General features: G+C 45.7%; 1 protein-coding gene across 1 annotated transcript in view; it reads left to right on the forward strand.

The window, feature by feature from the left end:
- The first annotated feature begins 1,071 nt into the window (after positions 1-1,071).
- Positions 1,072-12,737, forward strand: part of GOLGA3 (golgin A3) — a 51,582-nt gene continuing 39,916 nt past the window's right edge. The window contains exons 1-5 of the mRNA XM_015423788.1: positions 1,072-1,384; positions 2,592-2,873; positions 5,109-5,221; positions 7,954-8,636; positions 11,944-12,055. Coding sequence (XP_015279274.1) covers positions 1,264-1,384; positions 2,592-2,873; positions 5,109-5,221; positions 7,954-8,636; positions 11,944-12,055 — 1,311 coding nt within the window. The 5' untranslated portion in view covers positions 1,072-1,263. The remainder of the gene's footprint in view (positions 1,385-2,591; positions 2,874-5,108; positions 5,222-7,953; positions 8,637-11,943; positions 12,056-12,737) is intronic.

Below are 12,737 nucleotides of genomic sequence, written 5' to 3' on the forward strand. Positions count from 1 at the left end.
TTTAATATTTCTTTGCTTTGGTCTGCGTGCACGGCACAATGATAAACTCTTCTTAATATAGCATATTAATTGATAGATTCATGATCTCCTCTCCCAATTGTATTTCCCCAACAACCATGTGAAGGGGTTAGACTGGGAGGCAGTGACAGACCCACATTCATCCTGTTAGTACTTGGACAGAAGACCACCAAGGACATTCAGGGTTGCTATGCAGAGGCAGGTAATAGCCAACCACCTCTGAACACCTTTCTTGCCTTGAAAACCCTATGGGGGTCACCAGTTTGGTGTAGTGGTTAGGAGTGCGGACTCTAATCTGGGAGAACCGGGTTTGATTCCCCACTCCTCCACATGCAGCTGCTGGTGTGACCTTGGGTCAATCATAAGTTCTTTCAGAGCCCCACCTACCTCACAGGCAGTGCTCCCTCTAAGCTGTGGAGTCATGTGAGCAAAAATTCTGCTTTGTAAGCTACTGGCATTAAAGCTGTGAGTGAGTGGTTTGGCTGCTGCATAAATTAGTTTGCTCTGGAGCCATCCTTCCTGAGCTAAGACCAAAATGTGTGAGCTGGAGGCTAAAAAACTGTGAGCTAGCTCACATTAACTCAGCTTAGAGGGAACACTGCTCACGAGGTGTCTGTTGTGGGGAGGGGACGGGAAAGGGATTGTAAGCCACTCTGAGACGCCTTTGGGTAGTGAAGGGTGGGGTATAAATTTAATCTCTTCTCTTCATAAATCAGCTGCAACTTGACAGCGCTTCCCACCACCAGTTCTTCTTAGGATTGTACTGTGGGTTGACACCACTGAAGCCAAACCTGAACCAACCACCTGCTCCTGGCGATCCCAGTATTTGAGAACTATGGCTGTTCCTACCTACATCGGGCCACCCTTTCATTTGCCGAGGTCCCTCCTGGCTTCTGTTTCTCGGTCATGCTACAATGAATATTGGTCTGGCTTTTATATGTGATAGAGTTGATCGCTCTCTACGACAGCTTCTAAAAATAAATGTCTCTGATTTCTAGAAAGAGATGCAACTTGGTAATGACTTTCTCCCCCTCAGCCCCACAGCATGCTTTAATAACCGGCTGGAATTTCTGAGTTGCCTGCAGACAATGCGGAACTGAGCGGCCCGCTCTAAAACAACAGATGAAAAAGGGTTAGCATTGTGTGCCCGTTGGTAGCTGTGCCCCCAATGGAGAGAAAAAGGACTTGGTAATTCACTTGGAAGTGAGTTATTCGGCTGATGAGAGAGTTCCCAGCGCCTTTGCCATGGACTCGTCTGTTCTCCTGCTGGAGAAGCCAGCCAGCAATGGAGCCCCCTGCGGTTCTGAACAGCTTGTGGACCTCGAGGCCAAGTCGGATTCACTCGCAGGAGGAGATGGCACAGAGAGTAAGTAATTTCTTTTGATTAGATATTTTTAAAGATATAAAAAGAACTTTGCTTAATCAGAGTAAAGGTCTGCAGAGTTACATCGTATAGCCTAGGGGTGTCAAACATGAGGCTCGGGGGGCTTCTATCAGGCCCGCAGTGGAACTGGCTGTCTTCTGCTGCTGCTTCCAGTTCTGCTGCTGCTGCGTCATCATAGGTTTGCAGCTTACAGAGACACACCTGAACAGCATACTCAAGATTGCAACAGCATAGACATCTTGATGCAATAATTCAAAGCAAGAGATGCCAGTTATCAGACACTGTTACATAAGCAAAATATTGCAAGAGTGCTAATATTTTAAGCATGTTTTTATTTTAAGTAAAAAAAAACCCCTTTGTGTTTGTGTCCTTTATAAAGTTTATATCTCCGCTACCTGGCATTACATTTTATGACACACATGGCCCGGCCCAACAAGGTCTCATAACAAATGAGTTTGACACCCTTGGTATAGTCCCTCAGTGGCCAATCAGATTTCCCTGAAAGACTATAAACCAGGGTGCAGAGGCCAAAGCCCCTCCCCCTGTCATTGCTTCCCAGCAACTGGTCTACTTCCTCTGAACTTGCAAGGTCTGTTTAATCATCATATAATGGACCTGTCCTCTGTGGATTTGTCTGCTTCTCCCTTTAATATTGGCTTAAATCTTGTTACGTACATGTTATAATGTTTTTTATCCTGAATCTACCATCAAATATGTTTCTTACACTTTGGAGCAGCAGTGTTTCTGAGTTCAAGCGCTCCTTTTTGTCCATAACATGTATTAGCAAGCTACACCTGTAGAATATTTTAGAGCAGAAGTTCTTAGATGGTCTCCCTGGGTCTCTTTGAGCCACAGTGGGAAGATCTGGTAAGGCACTTTGTACATTCTTACTTTAAGATTGCCTTAGGTCTAGAGTGCATCCTAGAAGAAAGCAAAGGAATTAGTTCATTGTTCGTCTGTTGTTGATTATGTACTTGAGGTTGAATGTGTGAAGCTGTGTTATGCCAAGCCTGACCTTTGGTCCAAGTCCTTGACCCCAACAAGCAGCACTTATCTTAAAAATCAGGGGGGGAACCCTTTCCCCCCCTGAATTTTTCCAGGCCTTGACATCTCCAGCTGTGCCATTCACCCATTATGCTTCTAACACTGTGTTAACATAGAGCAATGCGATACTCTCCCCCCCACCCAGTTGCTTGTACAAATGATGGCCAAGTGCCAACTGAAGAAGAGAGTCTGGCACCGAACAATGAGGAGAGCCCTTTCCAGAATGGACCGGCGTCTCGGTTTCCTGATCTCCCTGCGTCTGTTGATCTTGCCAGTGGTCCGCGTGGGGAAGAGCCTGTTCCAGGTGTGCCCGGTTTCAATGCCAACCTAAAGTCGTCTCGGGGAGCTAGTGCTGAGGGCATAGTTCTTAGGAAAGAAGCGTTGCAGTCCCTCAAACTAAGCCTTCCCATGCAAGAAACGGAATTGTGTAAGCATCTCTCCATTGCAGAGCCCTTGCTTTCTCTTCCACCATAAAAAAGCTCTCTCCATTCCTGGGGGGGGGGGGAGATACCTCTGCGGGATCCTTCTCCAAAGTGAATTGTGCTCTGTGGCCTCTGAAGCATGCGACTCTGCAAAAATTAACAATACTTTGCTTAGCAGTGCAGGCTGGAGAGGTGCTGCTATTCTTTTTCTCCCCCCCCCCCTCTTTTCCCATTTTTAATGCAATTCTGTTAAAAACTAGGGGGTTTTATTTCTTTTATTAGGTTGGTGTATGTGTTGATCTGGAGAGAGATCTGATGATGCCCTGACTTTCACATTTTTGAGAACTGCCTTTGCGTGCAGTCCTAGTGAGCTTGGATGCAACTGGAGATAGTTTTTGCACCTAGTTTGGCTTAAAGGCATTGTACTTCCTATGCACCTTTTGAAGCCTGTTGCAGTCCACAGACAGAAGGGCTAGTTCATCATGCCCAACAGCATCTTTTTCTCTCTGTCCCCCCTTTTATTTTTGTCTCCTTTACACACCCAGCCTGGTTAAGAATTCTGGGGGGACTAGAAAGCTTGTTCCCTAACATTTTTGTTGGTCCTTTTGGATATTATTTCCCCATGTAGAATAAAATGGCTGCCTGCCAGTTTTGTTGGCTTTGAGTTGTTATTACAGGCCTAAGCTCTATTCACATCTCACGAAGAAGTCAGAATTTATCTATGGTGAGCACAAACTTGGCTTGTTCTTCTGCTCACACGCTCCCTCCATCCTCTCCTCATGCACAGAGCATCAGTGGAAGATGTCCTGGTTTTAAGAAACCTTCAGTTTAATGCCAGTGTGCTGCAACGCCCAGATTTGTTTCATTCTTAGGAACTGGGATTCTGTGCCAGGAATGAACCATGGTTTAGAATGCTGGCTACTGGGGAAGGACTTGGTTAAGGTGCCTAGATTTGGCTGTACTAGCAAATCGATCAGACCAGGAAGTCTTCAATCATGGCTGCGCGCACGACAAGAGGAGGGAACAAGGAACAACAAAGCAAGCTTCTGCTCACTGCAAACAAGCTCTGATTTGTTTGAGACCTCTGAATGCAGCTGACTGCATGTAAACAAAGAACCATTTTGTTTAGTGCAGTGTACCTGCGAGGTCAAACGATGTCAGGCTCAGCCCCGGCACGGTACTGATTTCTAATCCTGATAGTGTCCAACCATGACAGAGACCTACCTGTTTATTGGCATCATTTCCACTCTGCCTAGCCACAGAGCCTGCTCAAGGTCCCTTAAAAATTAAATGCTAACTCCGTAAAAGTTTTCAGTCGATTTATCCCATGGTCAGCCTTCCCATGTGTCTAACATAAGTAGGTGATTAGGGTTCTTGAAGCAGGCAGTGCCCGTAACATGGAGGGCGTTCTTACGTGTTGCTCGGAAGTGCCATGACTTTTAACCTTCAAAGTAAGTGAATGATGCTTTTGATAGCAATGCTTACACAATGGGACTAGGGTTTTTGTGGGCTGGTGAGGCACCTCCTTTCACTGTGTGTTAGTAAGCGCGCCTTGCAAATAGTGCATGTTCTACTTTAGTGCATGAATTTGGGGGAAGGCATCGTCCCTCTCAGCCCTCCCGTACACAGATCCACCTGGCTAGGAGCACGACAGCTAGGAAATCTGCATTAGAATCTCTGCTTGCTTCTGGACTTTGTGGGTGGCTTGTTGACATCTCTGTCTGTCTGTTTGTCTTTCTCCAACCCTCCAGTTACCCTAATGTTGTGCCTCCCAGGGTGGTGGGTGTAAAGATGAACAAAGGAGAATATTAAATTTCTTTGCGTACCAACAGTGCTATGAAAAACTAATACTTTCAGATTTGCACATAGAAGTGTGGCCTGTTGGCTCATCAGACTGCTTTGTTAGAACTGAAGCGGTCATTCCCCCAGCAGGGATACCCATGGCCTATTGGTGTCTTTGGGCTGCTGCAGCCGATCTTGAACAAGAATCCGAGTGCAATTTGGCAAGCCCGCAGTGTAACTTACCCTCCTTTCAGTGACCCTAACTAAAGCAGCTTTGTTAAAACAGTGGCCATCTCATCAGTCTCCAGCCCTTTGTTCTCCTTTTACCTCCTCCCTAACCGCTTGTTCTTTCATAGTAAAAGAATAATTACTGATGATAATATGCTGAGTGATGTGATTGATGCACACAGAATCCATCTACATAACAGATGTTGAAAGCTGCTTTTTTCATGATACAGGTTCCTCTGATTCTCCTCTTCCATTGGAGAGGGAAGAACAGATCAGACTTCAGGCAAGAAGGCGCCTTGAAGAGCAGCTGAAACAGTACCGTGTGAAAAGGCACCAGGAGAGAGTAAGGAACTTGGGGGGTGGAGTCTCTGTTTTGCTTTTTTATTGCAACTGTATTCTAATGAGTCCAGCGGGCAGGTCTGTGGCCTTAAGTCTCTGACGTAGGGTGAGTTCAGAGTCAAAAGGTCCTAGGTTCAGTCAGTCACAAATCTCCACTCAATGGCTGTTAGGTAGCGCCTGTTGGGAATGGCCTTTCTGTGCCTCAGATCAATGGCAGTGGACCAGTGGCCTGAATTGGCATAAGGTGGCTTTGCTGAGCTTGTATTCCTCAGCCCTTAGCATGGACAGAGGTAAAGGTAAAGGTTCCCTTGCTCGAAAGCCAGTTGAATCCGACTCTAGGGTTGCGGTGCTCATCTCCGTTTCAAAGCCGAAGAGCCAGCGCTGTCCGAAGACGTTTCTGTGGTCATGTGGCCGGCATGACTAAACACCAAGGCGCACGGAACGCTGTTACCTTCCCACCGAAGTGGTACCTATTTATCTACTTGCAATTTCTTGCTTTCGAACTGCTAGGTTGGCAGGAGCTGGAACTAGAGATGGGAGCTCACCCCATCATGCGGCACCCGGGTCTCGAACCGCTGAACTACTGACCTTCCACAGCCTGCAGTTCAGCGTCTTAACCACTTGAGCCACCGCAGCTCCATAGCATGGGCAGAACAGGGGTGTTAAACATATAGCCCGTGGGCTGGAACCAGCCCATCCAGGGCTCTTATCCAGCCTGTGAGCAACTGGTCATCAGAGCCAGTTTGGTGTAGTAGTTAGGAACGTGGACTGGTAGCGGAAGGGAAAGGGATTGTAAGCCGCTCTGAGACTCCTTCAGGTAGTGAAAGGTGGGGTATAAATCCAATCTCTTCTTCTTCTTCTTTATTGCCAGATGACAGAGGCTGTGCATTATGTTGCTGTACACTGTCCCAGTGCTAAGCTCTAAAATGTCACGCCAGGTACTAGAGATATGAACTTGATAAAGGACACAGGCGGACCCAATTAACAATATTATTCTTTACTCAAGGGCAGAACAGGGGTGTTAAACATATAGCCCGTGGGCTGGAACCAGCCCATCCAGGATAAAGTTTATATCTCTGGTAACTGGCATTGCATTTTATGGCACATGTGGCCTGGCTTGACAAAGTGACGTTTATGTCAGATCTAACAAATGAGTTCGACACCTCTGCCTTAGAAGCTATGCAGACCATATGACTCATGCATATGCATTGCAACATCTCAGACAGAAACTGATAGGACGGAGCAGAACAGAAACTAAAAGATGGAGACAGAAACTAAAGGATTGCGCTCCGCATGGAAATCTGATATTCTTGCAGCTCTTCAGCAGTATACTTTGTCCCTCCTGTATAACAAAAGTTGAAGATAGGACCACACTCTGTACAATTTTGAACAACTGCTGTCTCAGCTTTTTCTTGATCTGCAGTTTTGATGTCCTACCATTCTAGCCACAGAGCTTGCTGAATTCCGGGGGGATATGCCTGATTTATTAGTGGAGTGGTACCAATTTAATGGCCTATGAGGTGTCTCAGAAATTTCTGATGGGTCTTGTTTATTTTATAGAACCATACTGGTTTTGATCCCTGAAAAGCTTCTGTTTGTTGTTAAAGTTCTCATGCTGAAAAGGAAACTCTCCTCTCTTCAGTAGTTTTAAAAAGGCAACCTTGTTGCATTTTGGGGGGGGGTTTTTGGTTTATTTTATTTTATTTATTTCACTTTTAAAAATCTGACAGCTCACAGCTACTGTTAATGCTACCTGCAAGTAATTCATAAAGTTATAAGGAGCGGCATATTTAAAAAAACAAAACCCAGAACAACATGCACAGTAAATATCAATCACAGCTGTTCTTAATCATGGTTTTTTTTAGTATAAAAATGTATCATTTAACTGTAGAATGACATATGTTAAACATAACAATGATATAATTCCTTTGGAATTCTGATCAGAAAGATAAGTTAGAATAGGTGACCAAATTTTCTTCAACTCTAAGAGGGGTCTAGCTGATGTCGTCTGACTCACAAAAGTAAGCCTAGCTAGGATTCCATAGTTGTGTATGCCACATCTCTAGAGTCGGGGCAGTGAAAATTGTCCAACAAGCAGCTATGGTGAGTTTGGTGGCCGATAAAAGAATCGCAATAACATTAGTTATCCATTGAGGTTGATCTGTATTGCAATTTGCTCCTAATAAAAGGCGCTCCAGAGTAAATTCTAATGCCATCCCCATCATTGTTATAACTGTCTCCAAAATTGCCAAAAAGGTACCAACACTGGGCAGGTCAACCAACAATGGACATAAGTTCCAACCGACCCACAGTTTTTCCAACAACCTGGACTCAGCTGTGGCGAGGTATATGATAAAGTTTTTGGTGTTAGGTACCATCAGGAGACTAATTTAAACATTTGGTAATGTGTTGTCAAGACTGAAGAATTAAATTCTGCTGATGTCCAAACTGCATTCCATCTATCTGCAAGGGCCAGTGAAGGACAGTCTTTTTGCCATTTATGTTGGTATGGTAATGGCTTTGAGATAGTTTAGAAAAACATGGTTATTATCAGTTAAAAACCTAGGCAATTAATTGATTGGCAGTGCTATCCAGTACAGAGCTACTACATTAAAATTAGCGGCCTTAGACTGGAGTGAGCCAGCATAGCATAGTACTCTAAAAGAGTTTTAATTGGTTCTCAGTCTAATTTTTGAATGATCTAGAACTGTATTCTCTCATTCTGCTCTTCTCTAGAAGCAATCTAAAACTCGTCCCTCCAGTACCCTCGATCCTGAGCTAATGTTCAACCCAGAGATCTTGCCAAGGGCCAGCACTGTCGCTATGACAAAAGAATATTCCTTCTTGCGGACCAGTGTCCCACGGGGACCTAAGCTGGGAAGCCTGGGTCTTCCGATGCAGTCTAAAGAGAGGAAAAGTTCCAGATCTTCCTGGTCAAGTAAGATCCGATCCCTGGCTGACTACAGAACTGACGATGCAGACGGAAGTGCTGGTGGGACTGTTCCAGCCGCCGATTCGCCCAGTGCTTCTCTAAAGCAAAACAGGAACAGCCTGACTTCAGTCGTGTCTGAGATCAGGCTGACCCCCGACCCAGACGACCGCCTGGAGATTTCCTCCTTGGCGGAAGACAGCGTGTCGGAAATCGATGGAAGCGACGTCGGAATGCGGCTGGATGGCAACGAGAGTGACAGCTCCACCTACAGCAGTGTCTCCGGCAGGGGTCCGCACAGCACTTTACTCAACATGGAAGGCAAGCAGGCAGTTTCGTTCACTGTGAATGGCCAGGAGATTCCTTTGGATGCCGTCGGACAGTTTCCTTCCATCAGAGAGGTGTTGCAGGCCGCAGCGAAGGAGGGACACAGCCAGGATCAGGAGCTGAACGGGGAGGTGAGGAGTCGGAGAGACAGCATCTCTAGCAGGTAAGAGCAACTGCGATAACTTTCTAATATTGCGTCACTTGTTGTGGGTGGGGGAAGCAAAATCCTTTCTGCATTGACTTATCAGCCACCTCCATGTTTGGCATAGTGGTTAAGTTTGCGGACTCTAATCTGGGAGAATTGGGTTTGATTCCCCACTCCTCCACTTGCAGCTGCTGGATGACCTTGGGCAAGCCAAAGTTCTGTCAGAGCTGTCCTGGAAAGAGCAATTCTCAGAGAGCTCTCTCAGCCCCACCTACGTCACAGGGTGTCTGTTGTGGGGAGGGGAAGGGAAAGGAGTTTGTAAGCCGCTCTGAGACTCTGAGTGAAGGGTGGGGTATAAATCCAATCTCTTCCTCCTCTCTTCTTCTTCTCTCTACTATCATGGCCCTGTGCATTGTGGGAATTTCTGGGACATGGTCACTAAGTGTGTGGTTGGTTTGTGCAGTATGCTGGCCAAATCTCATTGCTGCTGGGCCTTACTGAGCAAGCAAATACATCCATCACGCTCCTGCATCTGCCTGAAGCAAAGAAACTTCAGCAGTAGTAAGCAAGTTTCCATTCAGGGAAATTTACCTGCTGTCGCTGATCATTTCGTTGAGGAATCCCCCTGTAAAGGGTCCAAGGAGCCCCGGGAATTACCAGAATGCAGTTTGCAGACCACTGCTGCGCTGAAATGAATGGCCCAGGCCGTGTGGAGAGGGAAGTTCATCTACCAGTTATTCATACGTGGCAAAATCAGGGTTCCAAAGGATCTAGCTAGTTTTGAGCAGCTTGTGGCTCTCGTAATCATGACAGTGTCCGTCAGAAGGAAAGGTAGTGGTTGCCTGCTTTGGAGCTTTAAAATAAAATTTAATTTAAAAAAACGGAGAGACAGTTTTGTTTTCAGATTGATTACTTATCCTAAACCATTTTGGGTAGGTAGCTGCACTGGTTTTCAGTAGGCAAGCAAGATTTGAGTCCAATAGCAACTTAAAGGCAAACAAGATTTCCAGGGTATAAACTGGTGTCGTAGATGGCTGAGCTTAAGCTCATTCATAAATTCAGAACAATGCCCCCCCCCCCGCCGCCCCAGGCTGAGTAGGAACATGGGATTCTTATCTCACTACCAGTGAGAATTTTCTGCCCCTAAGCGTTGTTTCTGTGCTCTGATCAAGCAGATTACATCTGATCAAGCAGATTGCATTGTACCTTTGCATCCTGACTCCCTTCCTTGCAGTACCTTCCAATTGGGGTATTAGGGCTCATGGATCTCCATTCCTGCTTGTATCTGGCAAAGGAAGCTTTGACTCCCAGAAGCTTATAACCTAGAAATCTTGTTGGTCTTTAAGGTGCTACTGGACTCAGTGGGGGGACTGAAAATGTGAATGGCTGGTTGTATGTTGTGCACTGTTGTTATGGAGCCTGGCCAGGGACTCCATAGCTTCTCAGAAATTCCCAAAGAAATGGTATGAAATGGTCCAGCTTTGCTTACAAGGAGCTCTTTAATAACGCATCAGAGTTACAGTTAAGTGCAGGTTAAGCTCCCATCAGCTGGCATCAAGCATGCACATGCACAGTGAAACTTACCCTGACCTCAAGACCACAGGCATCACTAAAACTACATGTTTTAAACCTTAAGTGCTGGCTACAAGTCAAAGAATGATTCCCAAATACTTGGATGAGCCAGGCCAACTTGCATCTGGCTTCCAGTGAGTAGAAGAAACAGCCCAGGCTTTGAAGATAAGTGCTGCTAACAAGCATGAGAGAGCAGATGATCTTGGGAGTGGATGATCAGTGCTCTCTCACAAGACTCAAGGCAACTAAGCACCAGCATGCAACAAAGATCGAGTCACCCAAGCCATACAACTGTTTTATCCAAAGAGTTCAGATTGCTGATGTATGTATTTTCCTGGCAACTCTCAGCGCTGGGTCTGCTCAGTTCCAGCAGCAGAACTGTGTACCATATGCATTCATTCTTCGAGCTGACTGCGCTGGGGGTCCACCCAGTGAACAGACTGGATGACACACTGGGTTGTCAAATGTTGTATTTGTGGGGGGACGTTACAGAAAGTCTGCTTCCTATCTTTAAGCCCTCAGTTGTCCTCTTCATATAGGGCTGTGGTGGCTCAGAGGTTAAGACGCTGAATTGCAGACCGGAAGGTCGGTAGCTCGGCAGTTCGAGACCCTAGTGCTGCGTGATGGAGTGAGCTCCCATCTCTGGCCCCAGCTCCTGCCAACCTAGCAGTTCGAAAACAAGAAATTGCAAGTAGATAAATAGGTACCGCTTTGGTGGGAAGGTGACAGCGTTCCATGCACCTCAGTGTTTAGCCATGCTGGCCACATGACCACGGAGAAGTCTTCGGACAGCGCTGGCTCTTTGGCTTGGAAATGGAGATGAGCTCAGCCCCCTAGAGTCGAATTCGACTGGCTTTCAAGCAAGGGAAACCTTTACGTGTCCTCTTCATACCTATTAAGTATTTAATATAGAAATCTCTCCAATGTGTTGCCCTTAACTAAGATTCGAGGGTTTTTCCCCAGACACTCTTATCCACTTCAGCCCTAAGAATGCAATAACTCTTCGTTTCTCAGAAACTTGTTTGTGTCAGATACGGTAATGATGCCTTAAGTGCCTATCTCTTTCAAATCAAGTGTAAATTAGCAGGTGGGTAATTAGTCAATAACACAAAGCTGTCGTTTCTCTTCTAATTTGATGTTATCGTTTTGGGATTAAATCTGAATGGAGTATGAAAAATCTTTCACCCCTTTTGTAAAAAGGGGGTATAAGTGATAGCCCTTTGGAAACCGTATCCCTGTTAAACCTACAGGTGGCATAAACCACATGCAGGGGAAAGGATTCAGGGAGTTCCTTTCAGTGATAGCCTGGCCTAGCTGTAGCTTTACCCATGTTGCACTGCATCCTGGTGCCCACCGAGTGTTTTTTAGAAATTGGGCAGGGCCCAGTGGGCCTTTTGCCAAGCAAGGGTTCTGATTGGCCCCTGGAGATCTGAATGGCTGTGCAGATTTTTAAGAACGTTGTTTTGGCAGCAGCTGGCCCCTCATCTTGAGGATCTTCGCTGTGGCAGCCATTTTGTGGCCACACCCATCAAACTGTGTCAGAATTCTAAAGGTGCCCACGGGCTCAAAAAGGTTGGGGACCGCCAGCTTTAGTTACCACAGGGCATTGTGCCTTTGCCCTGCCTCCTTAGGCAGAGTTATATCACGAGCTGGCGATGGATATTTTGCTTTTGTTAAATGTGCATGCAGTGTGCATAAGTAACACAAGATATGCACTGAAGCGTGTGCGGCCCTGTGCTTTGTCCCTCTCCAGTATATCCATGGAAAGCTCTATTGTGGGCACACATGACGAAATGTTGCAGGTCCTCAAAGAGAAGATGAGGCTGGAAGGCCAACTCGAAGCGCTGTCGTTAGAAGCCAACGAGGTACAAACTTTTGTGTTGTAAAGTGCTGAAGTTTATCATTAGAGGATCTTGTACAGCACTTAAAATACAGACTCCAGGACTGAAAGAACTGTACAGCTAAACTGGGATGCCCGAGGGGAGTCTGTCTTGCACATATTTATCCTGCCTGCCCTTCCTCTTTGTTTTTCATTCCACTCTTATGCTTCATTTCCTCATAATTTTTCCCCCCAGTGACAAATTGCCAACATTCCTGTTATTTCCACTGCCTGTGAAAGTGTCCGTAGCTAGTATACCCGGGCTTGTAACAATCACATGATTTATTTTGCTTGTAAAACAAAGTTGGCCCTTATTCAAATTTAACGTCTTGTTTCACTTCTGTTTTTGAGGGGTTTTTTTCCACTAATGCGCTTCTCCCCTTGTCTTGAAAAGTAACGTCAATCACATGATTTATTTTGCTTGTAAAAAAAAGTTGGCCCTTATTCAAATTTAACTTCTTGTTTCACTTCTGTTTTTGAGGGTTTTTTCCCACTAATGCGCTTCTCCACTTGTCTTGAAAAGTAACATTCTATTCTTGGCAAAATGGGCAAGACTAAAGAATTATGAATACAGGTCCATTTATGAAAAATTCCTTCCTTCACCTCTCTTTTCCCTCTGAGCTTCCCGGAAAGCCTTCCCTGAGGACTGAGCAACCCTTGAGATCAGC

This window comes from Gekko japonicus, unplaced genomic scaffold (genome assembly GCF_001447785.1).
Source record: "Gekko japonicus isolate JY-2015 unplaced genomic scaffold, Gekko_japonicus_V1.1 scaffold137, whole genome shotgun sequence".
Taxonomy (NCBI): domain Eukaryota; kingdom Metazoa; phylum Chordata; class Lepidosauria; order Squamata; family Gekkonidae; genus Gekko; species Gekko japonicus.